At 35.1% G+C, this 27,856-nt stretch overlaps 1 protein-coding gene across 5 annotated transcripts in view; it reads left to right on the top strand.

The window, feature by feature from the left end:
* Nucleotides 1–27,856, top strand: part of scrib (scribble planar cell polarity protein) — a 214,732-nt gene that overhangs the window by 102,391 nt on the left and 84,485 nt on the right. For all 5 annotated transcript variants that reach the window (XM_089098677.1, XM_089098679.1, XM_089098678.1 and 2 more), the window contains 8 exons: nucleotides 59–256; nucleotides 1,923–2,028; nucleotides 4,851–5,041; nucleotides 10,375–10,518; nucleotides 15,279–15,477; nucleotides 19,169–19,266; nucleotides 22,078–22,224; nucleotides 27,736–27,816. In XM_089098677.1, coding sequence (XP_088954803.1) covers nucleotides 59–256; nucleotides 1,923–2,028; nucleotides 4,851–5,041; nucleotides 10,375–10,518; nucleotides 15,279–15,477; nucleotides 19,169–19,266; nucleotides 22,078–22,224; nucleotides 27,736–27,816 — 1,164 coding nt within the window. The remainder of the gene's footprint in view (nucleotides 1–58; nucleotides 257–1,922; nucleotides 2,029–4,850; nucleotides 5,042–10,374; nucleotides 10,519–15,278; nucleotides 15,478–19,168; nucleotides 19,267–22,077; nucleotides 22,225–27,735; nucleotides 27,817–27,856) is intronic.

Here is a 27,856-nt window from a genome sequence, read left to right as displayed (position 1 = left end):
TAGCTGACAAAACCGATCAATGTGAATTGTACTTTAGAAAGCAACTAATAATTTTTAGGAAGAGGACTACGAAGAAAAACGCGTGGCGTTCTCGGTGCCACAAGGAGAAGTATCTGGTGATAATGATAGTGATGAAGATTACGAGCCAAAAGAGCGAAACCACAAGTTGCATAGGCGAGACACGCCACATCATTTGAAAAACAAAAGGATTAATTCACAAGGAGATAAAGAGAAAATGGCTCGATTGATTGCTCAGGTAACTAACTGATGTGTGTTCATTTAGGTTTCATTTATATGCTCATTTATATCTACTTCATTAATCTAAAGTAAGTTTATACTAGGGATGAGCATTTTGCACATCAAAAGGTTTTGAAAAAGGCAGGCATACATGTTTGCACCAAACAATGCCAAGTTTATGGTGGGGGGGGGGGGTCCGGGTGCCCTGTCCCATGTGTGCATGTCTCTATTGAAGTTTTAGTTCAAAGTACTGAAAATGTAGCTAGATAATCATAAAGAGAGGGCTGAGTATTAATGTGAACCAGGTAAAAACGAATCACTTTTTGAATTTGGAATGTTTTGTCTAATCTTAGTGACGACACAATAAATTGGAATGTGGAGAATCGTAATTTTTGTCCAACATACAAATCCCAATATTCCCTATCCTAGAAAAGATTCCATTGTTGTTGTTTTTGTTTTTTTTCGAAAGAAAATGTTACATCCCTTTTTAATATAAAAGTTATTACTTCGACTGTGCCCTCCCTCTCCAATTTCTAGATTTTCTGAAATTTTTGGACGCCTCTGATTTAGAGTATATGTTAAAATTTTGTTTTCAATTATCCCCCTACCCGAGAAAAATACTGCATATATGTCTACTTCCGTATTGTATGGAGCAATGTCCAAACGGCAATCCGCCTTCTTATGAAACATGTCAGGTCAAAAGTAAGATAAAGATCAGTGTTACTTGACAATACTTTTTTTGTCACTTCTTCCTTTGTAAAACTCACACGCATCAAATTTGTTTCGATTTATGGGGGTAAGTAATGGTTTTAAACAATGGCTATGGTTAAATAGCAACTTTTTAAAATAAGTTTAACAACTCAGGAAATATGTGGAAAACGCACACATATTTCATTATCCAATACTAGCTAACGTGCATAAATAATATTGTAAATCTTGTAAACTATGAAGAATTTATTGGTGGACCGTCAAACCTCAGTTGTTGGAACCACCTGCCTAGTTTACGAGAGGCCGCGATTTAAACGCCCCCGACTTTAAGATTTTTCTATAGTAAATTTGCATTATATGTTATTACTGTGATTTTTAATCACAGTTATCTGCTTAATTTGTTTAATCTGTTTAGTCTGTTAATCACAGTTTAATCTGTGATCATTACTGTGATGTCTGTGATTTTTAAGAGCCTCTATCATTGCTTTTGACTTTAACTTTTAGTTTTAGTTTCAACTCAGTTTAAAACTGAATCCAAGTATCCAGTTCCCTCGTTCGCATATTAATTGGGTTTTGTCTTTGATATAGGTATATTTTTTTTGTCTTGTTATCAACAAGATATTTATCAACACCAATATATAGCTTAGTATTTTATCGGGACTCCTTTGGGGGTGAGCTCCAAGCCTGACTCCTGAAAATATCATAGTTTCTTGCAACATCGATTGTTTTTATGGCTTTGCTTTTATTCTTAATCTTGGGGTTGGGGGGGGGAGGGGGGTCTGTGTGTGGCTGAAATGAAGCTAGCTGTTTTTTTATGTTAAAGCGTGGCTCAATAGGAGTGTAAATTTGCCGTATCCCTATTGTGTCCACACGTTAGGTAAAAAGTATAACTTTTAAAACTAATATAAATATCATAAATTCTATCATTTATAAAATGATAAAACTAATAATTTTTCCTTTGCTTTAAATTGTGACAGGCTCTAAAGAAGCAGCAACTTGAAGAAGGACCAGTAGAAATGCAGTGTACCAACCCTCCTCCCCCTTTAGTTGCTTCAAGTCCTCTCATGTCAAGAAATTCCGTTGGTAAGTCTCCATTTGCTTTTTACATCTCATTTTCTGCTTATACTGTTCTTCATGATCTACTTGTGCAGGCTTATTAGCAATTTCCAGGTCCCAATTTTGCCTGTTCTTCAACCATTCTTGTGGAGGGGGGATCTTCCTAGTCATTCCTCTTTTAGGCGTTCCTTGGGATTTCTAATATATGTTTGATGTCTTAACCATGTTTGGAAATAAGTTTGTGGAACGCAGAGAAACTTTCAACTTTCGTATGAATTTTGAGACACTTATTCGTCGGATACCGAGTTGCTAGATGTTTTCAGCGTCAGTTTGAACGTATTGATGATGACTTAATAACACAGTAGTAGAAAGCGGTGATGCCGATGAGTCGGAAGACGCAAAGAGAGAGAGAGAAAGAGAGTGAGATTGCGAGAAAGATAGTCAGGGAAAGATAAAGAGAGAAAGAAAGAATAAAAACTGGCGGATCACCAAAAATGTGCTTGCTTAGCAAAAAAGGTCACAAAATCAAATCAGTTGGTTTTAGACAAGCTATAGTTGAAATACGGTCAAATAACAATTGAAACCCAAAAGGAACAAATTTGAATAAATAATCAAATCAAACAAAAAGGTAAGAAATGCTCATATAGATGAATAATTAAATCCTGAATCGAGTCAAAAACCAAGATGAATGCTCAAGTCAAAGATTTAAACAAACATAAATTACTACAATAAGAAGCATGGCTACTCCACACCCCCCCCCCCTAACTCGTAAATCTTCTAAAATCAATTGTTCCGAGCTACAGTTAAAATTAAATTAATTTTACTAGTTTAATTCTGTTCTTATATAATCTTATATAAAGTAAAAAAGATGCTCTTTTCATCTAACCTTGTATCTAAATTATGACTGTATAGGGATAAGCATAGGATGCTAACTTGGATTCTTTTGAAGTAAATGTGAACCTGAAATTTATTTGTTAATTTAAGTTGCTATGAGATATAATAATAATTTATTTTTAACCCGTATCATATAAAAAAACGACACTTGTGGAGTATAAGAGTGAAAGATGAGAGACTGCACTACAATTGTTCAACGAAGAAATTAACTAAACAGGCAGACTAAGGCATAGTGGGGTGAAAATCGGTAAAAAGCTGAATCTCCATGTAGCACGACCAGCTTTAATGTTACATTAGGTACTCCAGACTTACGAGATATTTTTCAATTACCATTTCAAGGGGGGAGACAAAGTAAAAAATTACAATATCTAGAATCAATATCCCAAAAAGTTTATCAAAACTACTTTTTGTTTCTTTCTTATTACTATTTTCCTGTTTTTTTTTAATATTTAGTAATTGTTAGGGTAATTTCCCTAAATCTATGCATATACTTTTAATTATTAAAATATATTAGATATGTTTTTAAAACTGTTTACTATTTAACCTTACTTATATGCTTCTGAAAATAAACTTACTGAAAGCTATTTATAATTCAGTGAATAAGGTAATGAAGTTGCAAATATTAATTATGTTTTAAATTTGACGCATAGGCAAATCAATTCAATTCAGTTTATTCGAATAAAAATGAAACATAACACCAATAATAATAAGGATCCTGGAAGCAAAATTGTTGAGGATCTTAACAACAAAAAATTGAAAAATGAAGAAGAAAGAAAAAAAAGAAAGAGAAAACACGGGTAAATTAAAGAAAATTGATTAAGAATTTAGAGAATTATAATATCAAAGTTTAGTAACATTGTTATACAGCGTGCGAAAAAATCATAGATAAGATTTAAGATTCATTTCAAAAAGCCTGCAGGCTATAGCAACTACAAACAAAGCTGGAAGAACAAAATATTTTAATCCCTAAACGAATAAACCTACAAAACTGTAGAAGCACAGACGATCCTCTCAGACATCCACTCAATTAACCAACATTCACTCCGAAACATTCGTCCAAAATACTCATTTCGTAATTCAGACATTTTTTCACACTCGGACACAAAATGAAAGAGAAAAGATTCTCATTCACACATCCATACATAGGACAAAAATAGGGGCCGGCCACCACTCTAAACTTTCTCTCTCCTAAATCCAAACAATCCATCTCACTAACAACAAATTCTTCAAATCGTCTCTTTTCAACCCAAATTAAAATGAGCCTCCTGCCCTCGACACTCTTTAGCTCGGGAGTAAAACTTCAAAGGCATAGACTGGGTCCTTTTGGGACTGCCACACTCGGATTCCTTGGTCGTATCAATCCTTTAAGCATAAAATTCTCTCAAAATATCTTAGCTGAACTGCATCTAACATAGTTGCTTAACCCCAAACCTGGGACTTATTATATAGACTAGAAGCTACTTTTGTCTAGAAAACTCCATTTTGAATCCTCATATCAGCTAGCTGACATAGATTATTTCTCAATAACATATTTATTATCCTATTGTCCCCTAAATCCTCTACATGCCTAGACATGTAGACGTGCCCTCTTTAACACTCTAAACTTAACACCTAAATAAACAAATTCCTCTTTTATCTCTTAACATTCTCCATCCAAAACTTAGTCCAATCTTCCGTTTCCTCCTAAATGCTAATACTGCTGACTTCTTTAGCATTTAACCCTAGATCCTTCTTTTCTAAATAATCTTTTACACATATTGTTTTACATATATTGTTTACATATTGTTTACACACACACACAGACACACACATATATATATATATATATATATATATATATATATATATATATATATATATATATATATATATATATATATATATATATTGAAATTTTGTTGTGCAAAATAAGAAATGGCTAAAATCTGAAATAAATAGAGCGAACTTCCTTGCAGAAATAGGAGATGTGGACTCGAACGTTGAAGTGGGTATAGAAGAATTTGCCGTACAAATTGTTCGTGGTGCTGGAGGGCTTGGGCTCTCAATTGCCGGAGGACGAGGATCTACGCCTTTTAAGGGAGACGATGAAGGGATATTTATTTCAAGAATCACTGAAGGTGGGCCGGCAGAAATGGCCGGGTTGAGGGTAAGAGATAGTTTCTGAGCAAGATTTCATTTTTCAAAATACGCTTTAATTATTTTGTTTGTACCTGTGATAGATGTTTTGCTTGTTTTTTTTATGTTCAACAACCAAGATAAATTTGGTTACCCCCCCCCCCCTTCCATCATCCTTCTTAATGCAAATTGATGTTTTCCTATATTCTATTGTATTACTTCAAATAATGCCCTATTTTTCGACATTTCTGGAAAGGAAAAACCGGATAAATCTCAGTCCCTTATTAATCTTTTAAAAGCTTATTTTAGAACTTATTCTAATTCTATTAATGGATATACCTGTGTAAATTTTAATTAATGAGTCTGATTTACAGAAATGCCTTTTTTGTAAAATTTGGAGAGCATTTTTGACAATGTATGTCTGTTATTTTCATATGTTGTTTGTCTAACCTTTAACTAATCTTATTTAATCAATTAAATGGGCTGCGATATGATTTGAGTTGTATAGGTGTTGTGATAAGGACTTAAGCTTTCTCCTTTTTTTTTTTTAATTCTGCTTAAAAAGAATATTGCTGTCAAAGTGTTCGCCCGTGCGTTTGCTTGTAAGCTTAAAAAGCTTTTTCCTCAAAAAAAGTTTTCAGAGAAAAGTAAAGAGCTACATTAAACCGAAGATGAGTAGAAATAAAGTAAAATAAATTTACAAGCGTAAAATTACCATAAATAACTGTTAAAATAAATAAATAAAACCCGAACCAAACAATAATTACAATAAATAACCGAACCAGGATCAAAACGAGTAGAAACTAAGAGGGATAGGGCTGGCGTCCCTCGTGGCTTCGACAGACCGAACATAATTTGTACTTTACTGAAAACAATCGATATTTCGAGCTATGTGTTTGAATTTCTCATGATATCGAACACAAATCACCTTCATCGCCAACAGTATATGGAAAGAATGAATGATTGTGGATCGATAGTTTAATATGTGAATACTTATATTTATTCCTGAAAGTCTTAATAAATTTGGGTTTATTAAAACTAAAAAAATGAAACATTTAAAATGTATTTCGTTTTCAGTAAAGTGGTAATTATTTTAATTATTTGAACGTAATATGTCTACAGTTAAAAGTTCTCCTGGGTTGATGCATGTCTAGTTTCAACTCTGCGCGAATTTTTTTTTTTAACTTCTTAAAACTCATAAATGTATTAAAATTATAATTTTATAATAATACAATTATCATAAAATGATAATTATATTTTAGTTTCAAAGCCCATAGTGTATCTGATTAGACTTAATTCGGGTTTATTTACACATATACTAGCACGAGGCTAATTTGCATAGTAAAAAAAAAATATGCTAAGTAACCACGAGTTATTCCACTTCTATAAAATAATGCAAGTTTATCGGATCAACCTATTTTGCCCCCCCCCAAAGGAAAAATATGGATCCGCTCCTGCTTTCAAAGATCAAGCGCGTGCCATTCATGGTGGGACTATGCCATGAGTGGGGTTGAATATTTATTCAACTCCAATAAAATGGGGTTCAACCCTGTGAATAAAAAAATATTCACGGGGTTGAATATTTTATTACAATATGCAATTTTTAGAAAACGAAATAGTCTTTTTGTTGGAACATCTACGTTTAACTTTGTCCAGTGCAATTATACTAAATAAAACCAGAAAAGGTCAAAGGTACTGTAACATAATTTATGTTTAAAAAAGTGAACGAATTTTTTATTTGGACGAATGCTCCTTCGTGAAATCGCTACTTCTTTTTAGTCTTTTCTTATGAAATCTTTTCTTATGACCTTTCCCACCCCATCGGAGGACGTCCTGCTTTTTTTTTCTTGCTCCAACTGGATCACCGAATACTACGACTTTTAGTGACCTTTAATCCGCTAAACACGACCTGGCTGTTGTAAGCTTCCTTTCATTATAGCTCTAGACAGTGGAATCGAAGTATAGTTTTTATAGGCTATTGTATAACCTGTTTGGAATTGATTTCGTCCCCGTGATACTTGCAGGGGACGCACACTTTACACTTCACTTTTGGCACATTTGACTTTTGATTTGCGAAAATGTGCTTCAGGTGTGTTACATCCTCTTAAGCCAGTCACACTAATCCTTATTTCTGGAGAGACAAAGAGCCTGGCCTTGGTTTTAATACCTCCTACAGAAAACTTTAAGCGAGTAAAAAAAAAAAAAAAATGGGGATGGAATTCAATTATTTATGAGTGTATTTGTTGTTGTATTTGGAAAGGGATCGTTCAATGGTGAATTGAATGATGTATCTTTTAGTCACCAAACTATCCAACAAATTCTCCAAAATACTTTGGTGAGTATTGCATTTTATGGGGGATTGGTTGTGCTGTTTTGTTCTAAGCGTTGGTCATACTTCTCGAGTCCTGATTCTCGGGGTGCCAAAGAATGGACCACATAGTCTCAATGGGGCGCATCTGGAGTCTTGGCAACGGCATCTGGAGTCTTGGCAACGGCATCTGGTCGAAATAAAAAACACGAAAGTGAGAGTTAACCCTTTCAAGGATAGGGAAGATATCTACGGGGAAGATTCTTGGGTTGCCAATGAATGGACCACATAGTCTCAATGGGGCGCATCTGGAGACTTGGCAACGGCATCTGGTCGAAATAAAAACACGAAAGTGAGAGTTAACCCTTGGGGCGCATCTGGAGTCTTGGCAACGGCATCTGGAGTCTTGGCAACGGCATCTGGAGTCTTGGCAACGGCATCTGGTCGAAATAAAAAACACGAAAGTGAGAGTTAACCTTTTCAAGGAAAGGGAAGATCTCTACGGGGAAGATTCTCGGGATGACAATGAATGGACAACATAGTCTCAATGGGGCGCATCTGGAGACTTGGCAACAGCATCTGGAGTCTTGGCAACGCCATCTGGTCGAAATAAAAAACACGAACGTGAGAGTTAACCCTTTCAAGGAAAGGGAAGATCTCTACGGGGAAGATTCTCGGGGTGCCAAAGAATGGACCATATAGTCTCAATCGGGCGCATCTGGAGTCTTGGCAACGGCATCTGTAGTCTTGGCAAGGCCATCTGGTCGAAATAAAAAACACGAAAGTGAGAGTTAACCCTTTCAAGGAAGGGGAAGATATCTACGGGGAAGATTCTCGGGGTGCCAAAGAATGTACCATATAGTCTCAATTGGGCGCATCTGGAGTCTTGGCAACGGCATATGGAGTCTTGGCAAGGGCATCTGGTCGAAATAAAAAACACGAAAGTGAGAGTTATCCCTTTCAAGGAGGGGGAAGATCTCTACGGGGAAGATTCTTGGGATGCCAATGAATGGACCATATAGTCTCAATAGGGCGCATCTGGAGTCTTGGCAACGGCATATGGAGTCTTGTCAAGGCCATCTAGTCGAAATAAAAAACACGAAAGTGAGAGTTAACCCTTTCAAGGAAGGGGGAGATCTCTACGACACTAAACAACTTTAAAAATCCGAATTTTTGTATTAGTGTTTTAATAAGATATTTATTCATTTGATGTAGTAAGAAAACAAAAACAAAGAACAGAAACATGACTGTACGAGAGCAAGGGTAATTATTTCTGATCAAAGAACAATTATTTCGGATATTAATTATTAATATTAATTATTGATATTCATATTATATAATAATATTAATTATTGATATTAATATTAATTATTTCTGATCAAAGAAGATTGTTGGTATAAAAAAACCGTTCCGGGGATAAAGAATGTTAATACTTTGCCAAAATCCTAAGTGAGAACTGAAACCCGGAGAACTATTTTTGCGGCCCATGTGTCGGTCACGCCCGTGAATCAGACATGGCCCGTGTATCGGTCACAACTGTTTTTAAGAAGAGGAAGAAGATACAGTTAATTTATTTTTAATGAGTTTCAATGTGTTAAGTTCAGTACCATCAAAGAGTATGAAGTTACCCCTTCCCTCCCATCTTAACTTAATCTGTATGGGAGTCTGTATCAGTAAGAATGACGTATAAATTTACTAATAAATTTCTTGTGAAATAAGGCCATATTGTTATGGGGTTTGCTTACCTGAATTTTGTTTACTTTGCTTTATTTTCCCAGTTTGTCTTTTTGTAAGAAACAAATGTTTTTCTTTCACAAGATCACAAATGTGATCTTATCGTCTCTGCTCTTGAACCTGTACATTATGTATCCCCTTGATATAGCATTTTACGCAGTATCCTATTTATACTTATGGCATTCAATTTATATTTACAGTATACTTGCAGAATTATATTTATACAGATTTATTATTCCACTTGTCTTTATACTTATGCTATTGTTTTAAATAATAACAAAAACAATAATTTATTAGAATAAAAGTCAACAAGGGCTATGACGAAACGAACACAGAACAAACCAACAAGCGATAACACTTCATAGAGTCTAGATTCAGTCCTTATCTCGGAAATTTCAGCTTTAGAATTTCCCCTAAATCTTTTTTCTCATTCTTCTTATCCAATTATTTTGATCAATAATTTTTTTTCCCCAAAAAATGGGAAAAATAAATCCATAATTCCATCAGATCTTCAGAGTCGCCCACAAAATGCAAAAGGTTTTCTTGATACCTCGACACACTGGACAAAGATAACAACCGTTTTGCTGCTTGGTCTAGCCCATATATTCCCTTTTTTTCTCTAAGCGGTAACCCACCTCTCTCACACGAGATAGCCCCACTCATCCCCTGTACTTCTGCCTTAAAAGAGATGTCTTCTCCTCAAGCCCCTTTAATTTGAACACAGAGATCTAGAGACGGGGTCTTTGCTATCTCCTCCAGTCATATTTGAATCTCCTGATCTCGTAAACTCGCCTTCAATCTTCCTCCTATCACACTGACATCCATGTCCTTACCCGTGTCGTCGTTTCATTGCTCACTCAGACAATGTACAGAACTTTTTGCTGCACTGCGCCACGAAACATTCACCTTCAATCTTATACAAGGTCGTATGCAGGGGGGGGGACTTCACCCCCCCCTCGAAATGATTATCTGACTCGTAAAAACGTAACAAAAATGAATATAAACAAATTTTTCATGGGTTTTTTGAAGTTTGTTGTAACCCCCCCCCCCCCTCAAAAAAAATAATAATAAAAAATCTTGGATACGGCCCTGCCGTTGTACCATATTTCTTGTGGAAACCAGCCTCCTCTGTCGCTACTCTATGCTACTTTTTTATATTGATAGTGTCTAAATATTTACTTTAGGTAAATTACATGAATTTTGCCTTTTTTATAAGAAGCAAATATTTTTTTTTTCTCTTTTTATCTAACAATCTTACCTCCTCTGCTTTTAATCCCGTATACTGTCTTTTCGCTGTATTCTTATTCTAAATATATTTTTAGGTAGGCGACAAAATTTTAGCTGTAAATAACGCCTCGTGTATTGAAGTTGATCATTATGAAGCAGTGGATTTCTTACGTGCTGCTGGAACCCTGCTCACTCTACGGGCTGAAAGAGAGGTTGCCAAAATACAACCTCAAGTTGAGGTAGGAATTGAGTTTTTTTTTTAGGCTAGCAAGGCTTTTCTGGTCAGGATAGTCTGAGCTAGGTCAGCTTGTCAAAGAGACAAAATTTTTGGACTTTATCAGAGTCAAAAATTAAAACAAATTGCCAAAACAAGCAAGGTAGATAGAAGCAAGATAATTTTAACCGAAATACCTGAATTTATGTCGAAATACCTCATTGTATAAAATTTTAATTAAGGGCTTACTGAAGACAAAAAGAGAGAGAAAGAAAAAGAGATAATAAAGGGAATAAGAAAAGAGAGAATAAAAGTAAAATTCTTGAGGGAAAAAATCTTATAATATTGGCCGATAGAATAGTGAAGCTGTTAAAAATGGGGGAAATTTTCTGACAATCAGACCAGCAAAACGTGCAGCATGATTTTAAACTATAAACAGTTTCAGAAGAAACATAATATTTATATTTAAACAATTATTACTCTTAAGTGTTAACACTGTATTAATGCCCAATGCAAAGCCGCCCTCATGTAGGCTACAAGTTTTTGTAAACCCCCATTAAAATTTTAGGTCTATACTTTAAATATGTGAAGTTTGGCTCTGCTATTTGTTTATAAAGTATACTATAAGAAACTGTATTTATAATCAATGTGTTTCCAAACCTGTAAGTAGCAGTTATTATGAAACCCGAAATTTGGATTATGTGCTTAACCTCTTTTCGTTCAAGACACGTGTCTGATCGCATAAGGTTGATGCTAATGTTGATAAAGCTAGTGTTTTGTTTAGATATTTTCTTTGTCAAGCTGAGTCAAATAGTGCAAAACGAGGTGAGGGGGTGTGGTCCCAGTTGCCTTACTTTAGGAACTTCAATCATACAGACCAAAGAATCCTTCAATTCAGACCCATGATCAAACATAATGTGTAATGGGTATTTGAGGGGAACTTCATGGCTTCGATTAAAATGTTCAAATTCAGCCATGAGACCTAAATACACCCTAATTAAGCGTCGAGTGGAAGATTTGAAGTAATCACGAGGAATTAAAATATAGACAAAATCTTGATATATCCTAACCTCGTAATAAAATATACAAGACAACACAGGTAAAGAAAAACTAAGAGTTTATTAGAAAATAAGAGAATTTTACCTAATTAGTTTAAGTTATTTTATTAGAATTGAAAATTCAACAGTTATAGTTCACAATTTCTGATATCTTGATCAATTTTTGTCCATATTTTAGCCAGAAGTGAAATTTTATTAATATTGATTAAAAGTAAGCATTCTAACTAATATGGTAAGACTAAAATGTTCCTACTTGAAAGAAGCTAATAATATTATTACAGAAGTTGAGGGTTTTGCCCGTCTATTAGAATTTAACATAGGAAAAAACTAAGAATAGGGAAGGAAGATATTAGACTTATTTTAGATCTAATTCTATGTTTGTTTGTTGTTGTTTTTTTGTTTTTTTTTTTATCCCAAGGCCTTGATAAACAGCATGTGGTTTGAAATTGCTGTATCACAACCAGAGTTGCCACCACGGTCAGTTCATAAAGTGTTAAAATTTCCCATGCCCAAATTTGCGTGCTACACGACGATTTTCGGTTCTAGTAAAACAAAAAAAAAGAATTGTGCGTCTCGCGCATGGTGTGTTTAAGTTTGCTTAGATTAGTTTTAGGTTAATTTTTTCACTTTTTTATCTGATTATTTAAAACATTGCGCCAATCTTTTCGAAACAAATACGGCAAACAAAGCAGTCTTGGCTATATCAACTTTGCGCCAATCTTTCGAAACAAATACGGGTTAAAGGCACTCAGTTTTTTGTCCATTTCTCTGCCTTTTTCTCAATATCTTCATTATTTCGTTCAAGACAAAAAGGAAAATTTTAGCACGGAAGTGCTACAAATTATAGCTCGAAAGGGCTACTATGTGATCATTCAGTGTAGTAAGTGCTACACGTGATGAAATAGTGCTAAAGTAGCGCTTTCGTTCTGCAGGTGGCAACCGTGATCGCAACTCCGTACTCCTTTCCCAATTCTGAAGACGACCATATTAAAATAGCTCCTGGCCTAAACAGACAAGGGATGGCCTAACGGCTATCTAGTCTTTGTTCATCATTGAATCAACAAAGGTAATTGAAGGCAACAAAGGCTCTAATCTATAATTATAATGATAAGATAATAATAAGCTAAATATAACCTGATGAAGGTAATAAGATAAATATAAACGGAATGAAACGATACAGCTTACCGCCCTGATCTTGTCCTAGTCACCAAACAACTCACTCCATTGAAATACAATGGAGTGAGTTGTGATCATTATAATTATATAATGATCGAGATTTTTTTTTTCTTCTCGCAGATGACAATTCTTCACTTGTGGGATCTTACAGCCTGAAGGCGGATACATACTTCATTACATTACTTTCTATTTGCGTGAATAAGCATAATCAAAGCTAAAACGGAACTAATTATTTCTTGTCTTTGCATCTGTATATAAAACCTATTTCCCCCCTTTGTTTGCGAAATCAACCCCCTTCTAGTGGTGGATCCAGAGGTGTCCGGTTTCGTTTTTACATTTGTACGGATCCGAGTAGCCAAAACAAAGAAAAGAAAAAAAACGTTACTAAATTTCAGTCCCCTTTCTCCCAAGATTTTTGACCCTTCCCCTCCCCCTCCAGGGTTGAACAGGTGGCGAGTTTATTATCGCAAATAAAAACAGTATAGTTCGTAAATGGACGATCGTCTTAATATTACTAGAAATATCTGTCTAGAGGGTTGAATACCGACATCGGATATTTAAACTACTCAAATTGGAACAATATAAATTTTGTAGAAGTCTTATCGTAGTGGAAGTTTGTTTGTACACTGTTGCACGCACATCCGACCTCCGGGAAGGCGGGTTGGAGGCAGAATATTTTGGCTTGAAATGGGAGAGGGCTCCAGTAATGTCATACACAATTTCCAAAGGAACAATCTTTAATGTTTTCAGGATTTCTGATTAGTTTCCCTTTGCGAACTGAAAATATTTCAGTCTGTTTAGCTTTTTTCTGTTTTCGTCCATGTGTTTCTGTTTCGATAAGCAAGACACTAAAGTTTACAGATTTAAAACACCTCTGTCACTAACAACTCATCGCAGCGCCAAGCCTCCTAAGGCCGACGCGGTGTTATGTGCTCCTCCTTCACTCAACTCTGTCCAGAGCTTTACTCCTTACCCCTTTCCGAGAAATTCTAACTTTCTTGACATCTTCATAGGGCCTTTTCCCACCCCATTTGATGGCATCAAGCTTTTTATTTAGTCCGACGATTTTTGACCACCTTTCATCCCTCCTGCATAAAACGTAACTAACCTATCTTGACCTGTCATGTATTCTTAAGATACAATAGCAAATACGAGGACTCGCTCTAAGCCATATTCTAGTATATTTGTAATGACATCTTTTATCCCCAACTCACAATAAAAAGAATATCGCCTTGGAATGTATTGTAAAGTATTGGGGCCTTAAATATATATACTATAAGGTCAAGAGAATTGAACCCCCATCCCCACCCTGTTCGAGGGCCTCCAGCTTTTCGTTGAGTCCATGTTTTTGGCAACCTCTCATCGCTCATCTATAAAACGTAACTAAACTATCTTAACCTGTCATGCATTTCTAAGAGACAATATGAAACACATGGAATCGTCCTAATCGATATTCTAGTATGTTTTTAGTTATTTGATTTTTATTCCCAGCTCACAGTAAAAAATATCGCTTTTGTATGTATTGCAAAATATTGGGCCCTTAAATACAATGTAAGGTTAAGGGATTTAAAAAAAGGACTGGATGAGGGGGAAGAGTTGTGGGTGGAAAATCTGCTTCGAAATGGTTCTTTTATTTGAATTAGAAATCTGACGGGGTTTATTCGTGTGAGCGGATAGTTATCCGTAACGCGTAAGATCGCTTCCTTTGTTTTTGTTTTTTCGCTGACCGGCATCGCGTTCATTTTCTTTTTATTTCATCCTGCTTTTTTCTTCTGTTTTTTTATTTAAATGGTTTTCTCTTAGTAGGGTCCACCTTTATTCTTCAGATATCGTAGCATGTTGTATTGTTATTGCTTTATCTCTTTGTGAAATAAATAATCAAAATAAGCGATGTATCTTCTTTGACATTTTTTACTATGTCTATTTCGTAAAAATAATCGATTTGACATATGATTCACAAAAACATACATCTCATAAATGCAACTAACTTTTTTGTAGTTTTTTTTCACTTTTTTGCAATATAACAATTTATATTATAATATTTGTAACGTTTTGTTATTTATATTAAGATGATAGGTACAGTTTATAATACTAACGTTTTTTTTATTTCTATATGTGAATATAAACACAAGGCCGTATCCAGGGGTTTTAGGGGGTTTGAACCCCGCCCCCCCGCCAGACATGTTTATCTGACTCGTAAAATCGTAAAGAAAATGCATATAAACAAATTTTTGATGCTTTAAATTTAAAAAATTGGACCCCCCCTGAAGGCTGTATCCAGCAAGGCCGTATCCAGTGGGGTTAAGGGGTTTGAACCTTTCCCCCCTCCCAGAAATGTTTATCTGACTCGTAAAAACGTAAAGAAAATGTACATAAACAAATTTTTGATGCTTTTTTAAAAGTTTTTGTGGTACCTACCCCCCTCCTTAAAAAATAAAAAATCCTGGATACAGCCTTGTATAAACATAATTTAAATCAACATAAAATAGTATAATATTTGTACTATAATTTAAAATGCAACATTTTAGCAGTTTTTGTTCTTTCATTCCAGATGAGACGACCAGATCAGCGTCCCCTAAGCATAGCAAGTAATGCCAGTTCCGCCTTCCCGATTGGTGCTCCTCCTGTTCCTGCGCCTCGGCATTCCATTTCTTCCGTGTCCAGTTTAAGCAGTCACGCAGTATCTCCTCCTCCTAGCACGGCTTCCCTTCGCAGCTCTATCCCAACACACAATTTGGATCGGCCGAAAGGTTTTTTTCCTTCTTCTTCACTATGTATACTATTTTTCGTATGGTAATCGTTATTTGTGTTCTGTGGCTTTTGTCATCTCCAATTATAATAATTTTTTAATTAGCTCCATTTTGTTTATTCCCTGGCATTGCATCAAGTTTTACTTTTGTAGATTAGGCTTAATAAAATTTATTTTCCAAGCTTAGTTAATTTTGAAGTAGCTATTAATGGAAAGTTATTTTTGAGTGGATTTTCATTTTAAGTATTTTTTCATTGATTTTATTAATTAGAAATAAAATTAATTTTTAGTTTTATTTCATAAACTTTTTTTCGTATAAAATATTTCCTTAAAAGTTCATATCATTATTTGACTGTTGTTTAATTTATTATGCAGAGATTTTGGCTTCCATGGCTTGCCAAAGTCTTTATAAATAATGTTTTATATCAACTTAATATTATTATAGATTATTGATATATTCCTGTATAATTTGTTGTTTTTTTTCTAGTTTTTTTTCTATTTCCTTTTCTAAGACCACTTTTGCACCAAAACGTAGTTCGAATTCCCTTACAGTGTTACAAACAACAAATGCACGAAGAACAATAGGGAAATCTTTTTGCAAGACAGTGGAACTAATTTTAATGAATATTTCGGCCCTATGTCCAAGGGCCGTCCTCAGCAAGACAAAAATATATAAAAGATAAAAGACTCACAGCAACATGCGACCAATAAAGCAAAAAATTTAAAAATTTTCAAAGCAGTCCTAGTATCCTTACTTCAGCGAAGTTCAACCAGGACTGATAAAAAGTAAGGTGAAACAAGGCGATTCAATAAGATGAAAGAAAAATAATTTAAAAACACGTTCTTTTTGCTAATCCAGCCTTTTTGGCAGCTAACCTCAAAGGTCTTTTTGTGACCGATTCTGTGTTAATGTCTATTGGTTTTTTAAAATATTTTGTACGATCATTTTTCATTAAATTTGTGTATAGACCATTTAGTGTATATTCCCCCAAGTCCCTATTTAAGAAAATATCATTATTAATCTTAAGTCTGATTTCAATTGATTCTCGGACTATCTGCTTTATGCCGAGGTCATTGCTAATAAGGGCGGATTCATCAAAAAGTATATTGTGGCTAGGATTTTCAAAAAATATGGCTCCCTAATGCAGAATCAAATGAAACAGTGGAAACATTAGAATTTAGAGCTTTGACTATATCATCTTTATGCTGTTGTATACGGTTTTCTAAATTCTGGTGTGTTCTACCTACATAGTATTTGCCACAATCGCATGGTATTTGATAGACCCCTCTTTGGCGAGTAACTGGGGTTTTATCTTTACCAGAATTTATAAAATTTAGGATTTTAAAATTATTTGTGAATACTACATACAGATTATTTTTTGTGCAAACTTTTTTAAGATTTGTAAGGATTTTTGGGATGTAGGGGAGGTAAATTATGTTTAAGGGCTTGTCAGAAATCTCACATGGTAAACTATCATTAATTTTACGTAAATGTCTTTTCAGTGTACAGTTAATGACACTATTAATAAATAAAATAGGATACCCATTTCCAAAAAGTATGTCCTTGATAAAGTTTAATTCTGCTGTGATGTGGGAATCAGAACAAATGCTTAGGGCACGATTGACGAGGGATATTACGACTGCTCTTTTAACTTGGGGGTGGGGGGGGGTTGATTTAAAATGCAAATAGATATTATTGTGTGTTGGTTTTCTATAAATAGTAAAATTGAGTTTATCGAAACTACGATGCTAGGACTGCTTTGAAAATTTTTTAATTTTTTGTTTTATTGGTCGCATGTTGCTGTGAGTCTTTTATCTTTTATATATTTTTGTCTTGTTGAGGACGGCCCTTGGACAGAGGGCCGAAATATTCATTCAAATTAGCTCCACTGTCTTGCAAAAAGATTTACCTATTGTTCTTCGTGCTTTTGCTGTTTGTTATGGAAAGGCAGTGTGGTCTTCGTCGCTACTTACAGTGTTACTTTCTATTATTTGTTGATTTTGTATTTGATTATCAAGTCTCTATGTGGTAAGAGCTTTCATGCATACAAGCTATAATAATGAACTAAACTTACTAAACTAAAAATGCTATAGAATATTTTTAAAAAGGAATTTAGTTTAGGGGAAATCTAATCTTGACTTGCTTCTCTTGCCGGCTTGGATCCAGCATCGAGAGAGCTATTCTCCTTCAGAACACCCGGTCTTGAGCAGTCGCGGGTGCTTTTTCAGGTCTTATTCTTAGCTTGTTTAGGAACTGATGTAGGCTATCGGATCCTCTCGCTCGACCATGTGGTTGTCTCCACACAGTGGCGTCAAGATGAAATCGTAGGCCTGTCGCATCAATCTTGCTGGATTAATCGATGGAGAAACCTGTTGTTAAGTCTATGGCCCTTGTAGCTCGCTTGTGGTTCTTAGGACTTGTCGAGGTGCCATCAGCAACAGCTCAAATAATGAAAGAAGAAGTAGATAAGTTACTTTATGCTAGAACTTTCCAAAAGAAAAATGCATAGGATTTGGATGGGATCCTGTAGGCTATCGGATCCTCTCGCTCGACCACGTGGTTGTCTCCACACAGTGGCGTCAAGATGAAATCGTAGGCGATGTGACAGGCGATTTCTGTGGAAATTCTGTGGAAACCATCACAACGTACACTGCGCTACTTGCAAGGAAAGCAAAACCTTACCATTAAAATTCTTTATGTCCGTAATTTCTTTTTTTCTTTTTTTTGCAAATATAAAACTAAAAAATAAATAATAAATTCTGAAAGAGAGAGAAAAATAGAAGGCATAGACATAAGGAATGATAAATGTATGGAACCGAAAAAAAAAATGAATTGATTTTCTCTTCCCGAGTCTGGAAATAGTATGGAATGGATTCGCCTCTTAAAAAACTGGTATCCAACGCAGAATTGTAAAATGCTCATGTTTTGAGGTAGAAGTCCTAATGTGGCCGAGTTTACGAACAAACTAGACTGTGGATTTTAAATGATTTTCATTATAAAATTAGTTTTTGTAACATTTAGACGTACTGCCCTCTTCTTCATCTATTTTGACTCTTTTGGAATTGTTTTTGCATTTTTTTTTATGTCATTTTAAGTATCAAGGGCGTCAAAATAGAAACAGCTTTGTCTCTTGGACCCAAGGCCGTACCCAGAGGGGGGTTTGAACCCCTCCCGAAATGTTTTTTTCCTCGTAAAAACGTAACAAAGATGGATATAAGCAAAATTTGTACGCGTTTTTTTTTGTGTAACCCCCCCCCCCGAAAAAAAAAATCTTTGAGTAAAACCCCTTCGAAAAAAAAAATCCTGGGTACGGCCTTGCTTGGACCTAAATTAGGTCTATTCATACCTGGAAACCGAGCTTTTCTAAGATTCTCCTTTTGGTCGTTTCAAAACTCTTTAAAAAAGGAAATATGCATCCAGGCTGCCTAGTACAGTAGAACCCTGGGTTTCAGGAGGGGGAGGCTGAACTAAACTCTTCTGAAATAAACATTATAATATCTAAATAATCACTTCACTGTATTCAGGAAGTCTATTCATACGATTTTCAGGGCTGCTTCTAATTATGCTGCATGCTGTTTTAAAACAATTTGGGCAACTGTGATTATTTTCCGAGTCTACTTTTGGCAATTTTATAGATGCCAGAAGTGTATATACACCCTTTATACGGTTTGATTATACTTTCATTTGCCAGGTATCTCTGTTCCCGCAACCCCTGTGTCCGGTTTACGTATGTATAGTCAACCCCTAAGCACAGCCCAGCTTGCCAGTTCACATGGAAATCTGTCATCAGTAAGCTATAATTATTATCCATTACGATTTTACTAGTTAGATTAAGAGAGATCAACATCCCATATACCGGTATTTATCCAAACCTATCACATTATTTCTTACTTCTGGTGATAAAATTTGAGATAAAAAAAAAATGCAAAAAAAGATTCTCGCAACCAATCACATTGTTTGTTATTTCTGGGGATAAAATTCCGTATTTTTTCTAGTTGTAGATGGGTTTTTTTTTCGCTAGATGTCTTTCTCTCATTTGCAAAGATAATTGAAGACCTGAGCCTTTTGTGTTGAATTTGTTTTTTCTATTGTAGGCCTTTTAAAAATCAAGTTAACTAGTTGAGTCACCGCTGCTATCTTTAAAACCGGGATGTGTAATATCCACTGATTTTATATTAATTACCACCTGAACCATATTCTCTTTTTTTACTGCCGTATATTGCCCCAGCCTCCTCTCCCGTATCTTTCACAGTGTAAGTTAGCAAGTAAGGATACTTTCCAGCGAGTTCGCTGTATGTGGCTATATTAAATAATATTTTTTTTCTATTCAGCTCTGGATCAGGGTTAGCATTTGAGAGATTTAATTATTTTAGAGGGATATTAATATGAGCCGTCATTTATAAAAAGGAAGGCCCCCCAAACCCCCTCTGTCTATTTATGTCTGATCTAAATAAAAACAAATTTCTGTAAACAAGTTAAGATAAAAGTCAGTATTTATGTCACTACTTTTTATCTCAGGATCAAAAGTAATTACCTTGGTGTATAAATATGTAACCATTCGTGCATTTTGAGATCACAATTTGATCGGGACAATTTTTCCTATTGGGGGGCGGGGGTCCAGACCAACGTTAGAGGAAATTCTTCTCTTTTTTTGGTTTTCTTTTTTTTTTGCATGTATCTACCGCTTAGAACATGTTTTTGTTGTTGTTTTTTTTTTTTTTTTTTTTTTTTATAAAAATTGTCAATGATCAGCTCCAGTTTTACACCGGTTTTACCGCTTGACTATCCGGTTTTACCGGTTTGAGTAAAACCGGTTTTACCGCTTGGTCACCGCTGGTTTTACCGCTTGACTATCCGGTTTTACCGGTTTGAGTAAAACCGGTTTTTACCGCTTGGTCACCGCTGGTTTTACCGCTTGACTATCGTGCTTGATTTTTCTTGTCGGTAATTTAAAACGTCTTAAATGACAGCTGGCTGAATTTCTTCAGATCTATCGATTAGTTATATTTTAATTTTCTTATTTTGTTTAATTGTTAATCCTTTTTTATCCGTTAAATATCCTTGGTCCCTTACAAAAATATTTGAAGATTGGAGTGTTTTGTTTCAAATTTGTTTTTGCCTTACACCACAGGGCTAACCGTCCTTCTTTTTGTAAATAGTGCACAAAGAATAGTCGAAATCCATAAACAAAAAACTTTATGTTTTGTAAATTTAGTATTCTAGATTTACTTTTCTTCTGCTCTACAATGGTTTTGTTAGTGTGTTAAAAACTATGAATAAAATAGCTTTTTCTTAAGAAGCATGCTGTCTTCTTTTCTTTTTTGCTTTAATATCCCACTTATATCCCTTTTTGTGATTAATTCCCTTCTTTCCCTTTTTCCCGCACACTTATGAAATACGCGTTATATAGCCCATGCTTATTAAGTACAAATACCCTACACTTGTTTAGCTAAAACTCCTTAGAATCAAAGGAATCATTTTTAAATAGCAAACAACATTGAAATCTTTCCAGAATTTTGTCCCATCTTTTAGACAGTATAACAAAAAACTCGGCATATTCGTACCTTTCCCTGTTTTGAATTTTCAATTTCAATTTCAATTACTAATTTTCAATTTCTTTTGTTTTAATAAAATTTATGAGTTCAATGCATATTTTAGTCGGGTAGCCCAATATAGCCCAATGCCTATTGAGTTACTACGGCTCAGAGTTACTACAACGATTAATTAACGATTATTATACTCCTGCCATTTATCCGTGTCCAAGCCATTTGAACATTTGCCTCTCTATTACTTGGACTATCTGTCTTAGCTTTTCTCTGTCTGCAATTGCCCAGCGTCTTGATGCAATCAATGGAATCTATTGCAAAATATTTGATAACTTTATTTCAAAATTAACAGAAAATCAACTATTGAGTTACATGTATAATTAATCGTTAATTATATAATTAACGTTAATTGGTAATCGATTAATAATTAATCATTTGTTTGGTTTTTTAGACTGCCCCAAAGTTAAAAAAAAAGATTGAATCCGCCTCAATGTGGAATTTTGATTGTTTCTTATTGTTTTCCTCTTCAAAATTAATTAGGATTTTTTTTTTTTTTTTTTTTTTTTTTTTTTTTTTTTTTAAATACGGACTGTTTTAATATTATATTTTTGTTATTATTTTGCTATAGTAACTTTCAAATATGATTTTTTGATGAAAGGTTAGAACTTCAACTTACATATTTATCAGCATAATATGTTAATGCTTTTATCAACACATTAAAAAAAACTTTTTGAAAGAATTCTTTTTACCCTTCTTTTAAATTTCTTTTTTGGATAAATGGTATGCATGATTATTTATGGTAATTTAGTAGTGTTATTTTAGTGGGGTAATTTATGGTAATTATAATTGGTGTTACAGATTTCTAATCAGGTCAAATCTTCCACTCTTCTTGTTCTTCATCACCTACTTTCTACACAATCAACAATAATATTTCAATATAATAATTAATATTTTTTCAAGTGTTCATTTTTCCTTGAATGCCATACTGTCAATTTTTTGGTGTTGAAATTTTATATTTGTTTTTCTAACATTTATATTTTTACTTTTTTTTTAGTTTAATGATCAGAATGTGGGTATCCCGACAAAAACAAGTCCGCGTAAGAACGAACGTGTCTTCTGCACTCTTCTTCGAGATCATACAGGCCTTGGCTTTGAAGTACAAGGAGGTAAAGGTGGAGAAACTGCCAAAGAAAACTCAGACGTAAGACTTTCATAATTTCGTCCTTCACTGACTCTAACCTGAAAAATGTTTAACGTAATAACCTGAATAACGTCCTTCATTGACCCTAACGTAATATTTATTAATTATAACGTTATTATAACGTAATATTCCTCTATTATTTTATCCACTAATGGCTTTTTTGAATTTTATTGATATTGATCTTTCTATATTTATGTAAGTCAATATATTGCTTTTTTTATGGCTATGTGTATTAGTTTTATTGATCTTTTTAATCTTAAAAGATTCAAAATCTTCCGAAAATAAAATACCCGTTTACACGGGTACTTTACAAGGGTATTGTGGGTATTACAGGTGTGGCATACGTTATATACAAGTAATGCAACGGCTATAGTTGCTTGAAGGATTGGTAGGCATCTTTTTTTAATGAATTTTTCCGTCTGAGATTTTTTAGTGTAGAGTACTAATCGTTCAGGGTTGCTAGCTCGCATTCAGGGCTCCATAAAGGTCTTGCCTTTGAGATACAAGGAGAAACAGGAGTAAATATGTCTACTAAGAAGTTGAATGCACGGTTTTGTTTTAATGTCTTCTGGCTAATTGGAAACCCCCTGGCTAAGTGGTTGGTGCGCTGGTTTGAGAAGGGGCACGGACTCGATCCCAGGCGTCGCCAGTTATTTGGTTTGGGACGGGGGTCAGTAGCGTGACTTTCTAAGCTCAGCCAGAGTTGACCCAGCTCGAAATGGGTACCTGGAGAATGCTGGGGAAGGTAAGCAGGAAGGGTGTGTGAAAGTACAGAATGGCTGGCCCACTTCCTGGCTGAGGGGCCACGAAACGGAGATCAGCACGCCGGTCTGGACCTTAAGGGTCTAGTGCCGTCTTACTTACTTTCTTTGTTTTAATATGACCATTAATGCAATATATCATGAAGGTTTTTCTTCAATTATTTTTGGTTTTCTTTATTTATATATGTTTATCTATAACCCAAACAGCACAATTATAAATAATAATGGAATAACTGTAAGCAGAAAATATATAATCCGTGACAAAATCAACTAAAACGGAGCCGAGGGAAGCCATATATGCCACACCTGAGAGTCTTCTGTGTCATATCTCTAACTTCTGAATTATGTTAGAAACCCTAAATTAATCACAAGAAGCCGGTTTATGCCTTCAGTGAAATACAAAGACTGAAAAGTCTTTTAAATATTCCTGGGGGTCAAATTTTTTTCTAATTTAAACTCTAAAGATTTAAAAATTTTCAAGTCTTTGCATAAATAGCCTGGATTGTTCAAAACTAATATTAGCAACTGTATTTAAGCAAACGCGGAATACTGTACCGGACAAGATATTAAAAAAAAAGAAAAAAAAGAACACTGAATTCTTCAAATTCTAGATTCTAAAAAAAATAAAAAAAAATATACAACAAATGCAAGGTGCTATTCTGCACAAAGCCTCCATGACCTATAAAGGAGACATCAAACCACTGGGTGTAATCTACAAGAGGAGCAGTGACATTATTACCCTGAATGGGAGTTAATTACCATGAATTTTGCCATGCACAACATTTTTAAGTAATACCATGAATTACTATGGGGAACAGTAGTACGATTATAGGTTAGAACCTTAGGATTATCTACTACATAAGACCAATATCAGATGTAGCAGAAACAGTAGAAACCATTTTGGACCATTTTTCAAATGGCTAATCAGAACCAGATAGCCAGGTTGTTTTAAACACTTATATTCATCTGTTTAGAGGATGGTCATGCTTACTTGGGGTCATTGTATCGCCAAACGCTGTCAATTGGTACCCTCAGTTTCAGAGCCCTTGCTAAACAAGGAAAAATGGGCCTACATCTGAGAGAGATAAACCGGTATAGTTGGGACGTTATCGGTCTATCGGAAACTCACTGTCCAATTTCTGGTAAAAAGAAACACGGTGACGCCATCCTTTTCTCTCTGGACGCAATAATGGAAAACATCGGCAGGGAGGTGGATTTTTACTGTCCAGAAAGGCTAGAAGATCTGTGATGATTGCATCTCATCTCCAAACGACTTATTATGATCCGTCTCAGAAGCTCACCTGTCAATCTTAAACTTATTCAAGTTTACCTTCCGGATTCCAGCAGAGATGACGAAGAGTCTAAAAGTTTCTATCTCTTGCTTTAAGATCTAGTCAATTCTGCCCCGAAAAAGGACATAATTTCTGTCATTGGCAGCTTTAATGCTATTGCTGGCATGGAACACGAAGATCATGAAGATGTGATGGGTCAATTGTGTCATGAACAACTAAACAAAAGAGGTGACGCCTGATTGAATTCTCCTGAGACACCTATCTAGTCATCATGAACACACTTTTGGAGTACATACCCGGACAAAAAGCTACCTGGAATTTCCCTACTGGAAGAATTCTAAATCTCTTAGACTTTATCCTTATGTATTTAGATTTTATCCTTATGTGTTGGTAGTCATCTGTTATTAACATGGCCCCGCTGGTCGGTGGTGACTTCGATTGCGACCACCCGCTTGTTGTGTCTAGTTTTACAACGAGGCTTAAAATAGCTTCAAAACAGTCTGGGACTCCCTAAAAATTTCGAATAGATTACCTGAGTGACCAAGTGACCTGAACAGCCTATATTGCCACCTTGCTCCAGAAAATATTGAAATTCATCCCAAGCTTCCCGCCAACTGTGTCTAAGTACGATATTGGCAAATTAATGACAAGCACGACGCAGATTTTCTAAGATTTCACTATCTCCCCATTAGGTGTTCAAAAGCCTGAGCAAAAGCCGTGGAATACGAGATCGTTCGACTCGTTCAGCTCTGGATGTTCGTTAAAAGGATGAGATCGTTCAGCTCTGCAATAAAAAGCGCAATATCGCAATAAGCAAGAATCACAAAAAGTGCAATAAGCATGACAGGGAAAGATGATACCAATGCAAGCAACTCAAATGGGCTGTATAGAAAGCCATACATCGTCTCCACTGCAGCTTTATTAAGGAAAAATATGAACAGTGCGAAACGGCTTTCAAGAAAGGGGACTCACACTTTTGCAAGGTAATTGGCTAAAAAGAAGGACCCACAAACATGCTACCTCCTCGAGGAATCAGATACAATCCACATATGAAATTCACTGTAGATGGAAAGAATACTTTGAAAATACAATGAATTTGACCATCTTCCCTGACCCAACGGTACTATCTATATTTTGCCTTATAGCTACGGACCCAAAGACCGCCCCCTCTTCGCTCGAAAATAGAATCTGCCATCAGAGGTGTTAGAACAAATAAAGCTGCTGGCCCTGATGGAGTACAGCCGGAACATCTGAAAGTCAACTGTAAACCCGTTGTTAGCCTTCATCACGAAACCCCACAGCTGTCTGGGAATTTGGTCACTTCTCCTCAACATAGTGCGAAGTCACTATAGTCCCTCATCATAAGAAAGGTTCTAAATGGGTTTGTGATAACTGACGACCAATCAGTCTTACAAGCCAAGCCGCAAAAATTTTCACAATAGTCATGCATATTGACGCATCCGATCAATATGCTTAGCAGTTCTTCCAGAATTCCAAACGGGCTTCCGGTCTAATACGTCGACTGTTGATTCGATTTTTACTGTTCTTCCGATTAAGTACATCTGCAAATTCGATGCTGTTCTACGGATGGCTTTTCCACATTTTGTAAATGTGAAATGTATCTAAGCAAACTCAATACAGCTTTAAAATGATTGACCGGACATCAAGGCAAATAGCTTGAAGACATTAGCGTACTCACTGCAGCATTAAGCTACCTGTCATGACACGCTGCAAATGTGAAGTGGGAACTAATGGCTGCATTAATACACCAGCAAATTCATCACAGCGTTTAAGATCCTAAACGGATCTACTGTAGTTACAAAATTTATACAGACATATTTAAAGGATACAGACACAGACAATATCTGAAAAGGAGTTTCGCCCGGCGATCGGTTGCCACATGGAATAGGTTGCCGGCAGAGGTAATCCAGAAAAACCCTTCCCTTGACGCGTTCAAGAGAAGGTAGAACAAGTACCTCAGTGTTATAAAATGAGGTAACTACCAGGACTAGCGGCAAATCATCATCTGTGATGGAGCCGTGAAGCCTGTAATAAGAAAAAAGTGACGCGAATACATCAGCAAACACATCGCAGCTTTAAGTGGTCTGAGCTGCATACTGTAGATGCGATATACATGATGATGGCAGCACAATACATAAGTAGCTTTACTGCAGCTCTCTGTTACTACTGTATATACTGTAGAAACCTGTCTTGCCATGAGTTGTTGCCGCCCCTACAATCTTTTTCTATCCTAAACTAATCGGCAACTGTTTGGTCATGAACTTAGATGTCTCCAAATATTTCGACTTGTACTTTAGATTTACGTTAACCGTCAAAAAGTAGTAGAAGATATCAAAATTACTTGTGAAAAATTGGAAATTTGTGTGTAAGAAAAAAAATATTTAATAAAACTTCTGCACAGACAGTAATCTTTAGAAACAGATGTGATCTAATTTTTTTTTGTAATTTGTACTGTAATATTTGATGATATATTCCATCTTTATTATATTCTTCTCAAAAGCAGCTAGCCTAAGTAAGAATTTTCTTGACATGCTATTCCATAGCATAGTCTAAAATTGAATCTTTTTTTTCCTTTTTTTCTTTTACGCGTCGAACTAAATTGGCCTGAAACTCAAAATTTGGAGCCCATAGCATTTGAATGCAATAATCGTCAATATATTATTGATACAATAATTTATTTTTATTATTACTATTTCTTTTTGATTGTGTTATTTTCAGGGTGTTATTTTATGTTATTATCAAAACAATCATTCTATTATTATAGAATAAAATAATTATTTTGTTCCATTATTGTGGAATGGCTAGGCTAGGTGACTAGGACACGTTCTCACATGAAGGATGACAGATTGCCAAATATTGCCGTTGTCGATCAACCGCTAGTGCCAAACGAAAAGCAGATCGTCCCCAAATGGGGTGAGAGGGTGTCGTAAGGAAAACTTTAAGGGGAATGGGAACTTCTTAGAAGGGTTTAAAGAGGGAGGCTTTGAATAGATTGGGCTGGATGAGGAGCGTACGTAGCTGTGTTGGCCTCAGGCGACTTGGTCATGCAGTCAGTTGTTGTTAGTAGTAGTAGCAGTTGTATTAATATACACAATTGCTACAATTGTATATATTCTGTTTGATGGTTTTTTTTCTTTGTTTTTAGATTTTCTTCCTTTTTATGAAGTTATTTTAAAAAAAAATTTCGTTCTCCCCTATGATGATGCTTGTTGGATAGATATTTGGATTATATTTAGGCTGAATATTTGAGTAATTATTCAATCTGATTCAGATTTTTGTTTAATTTGTGACGGTTGGCAAGTTCGGATTTAAATCTTTTATTCTTCTAATTTGTTACTGTACAGTAAATTTATTATATTTCATTTTAAAATTATTTTTATTAATATCATTATTATTATGTTATATAATTATTATTTAATTTATTTTATTGGTTTTAGGGCATATATGTGTCTCATATAAATGATGTGGGTCCTGCCGCTCGTGATGGAAAACTTCGCGTTGGAGATAAAATTCTATCGGTAAATATTTTCTTTTTTGTTGCATCGTTTTCTTTCCCCT

Source organism: Artemia sp. Qi Xiang Cuo, chromosome 13 (genome assembly GCF_049724085.1).
Source record: "Artemia sp. Qi Xiang Cuo chromosome 13, ASM4972408v1, whole genome shotgun sequence".
In the NCBI taxonomy this organism is placed as follows: domain Eukaryota; kingdom Metazoa; phylum Arthropoda; class Branchiopoda; order Anostraca; family Artemiidae; genus Artemia; species Artemia sp. Qi Xiang Cuo.
Note: the sequence above shows the minus strand (reverse complement) of the source record. Positions and strands in the feature narration are given on the sequence as shown.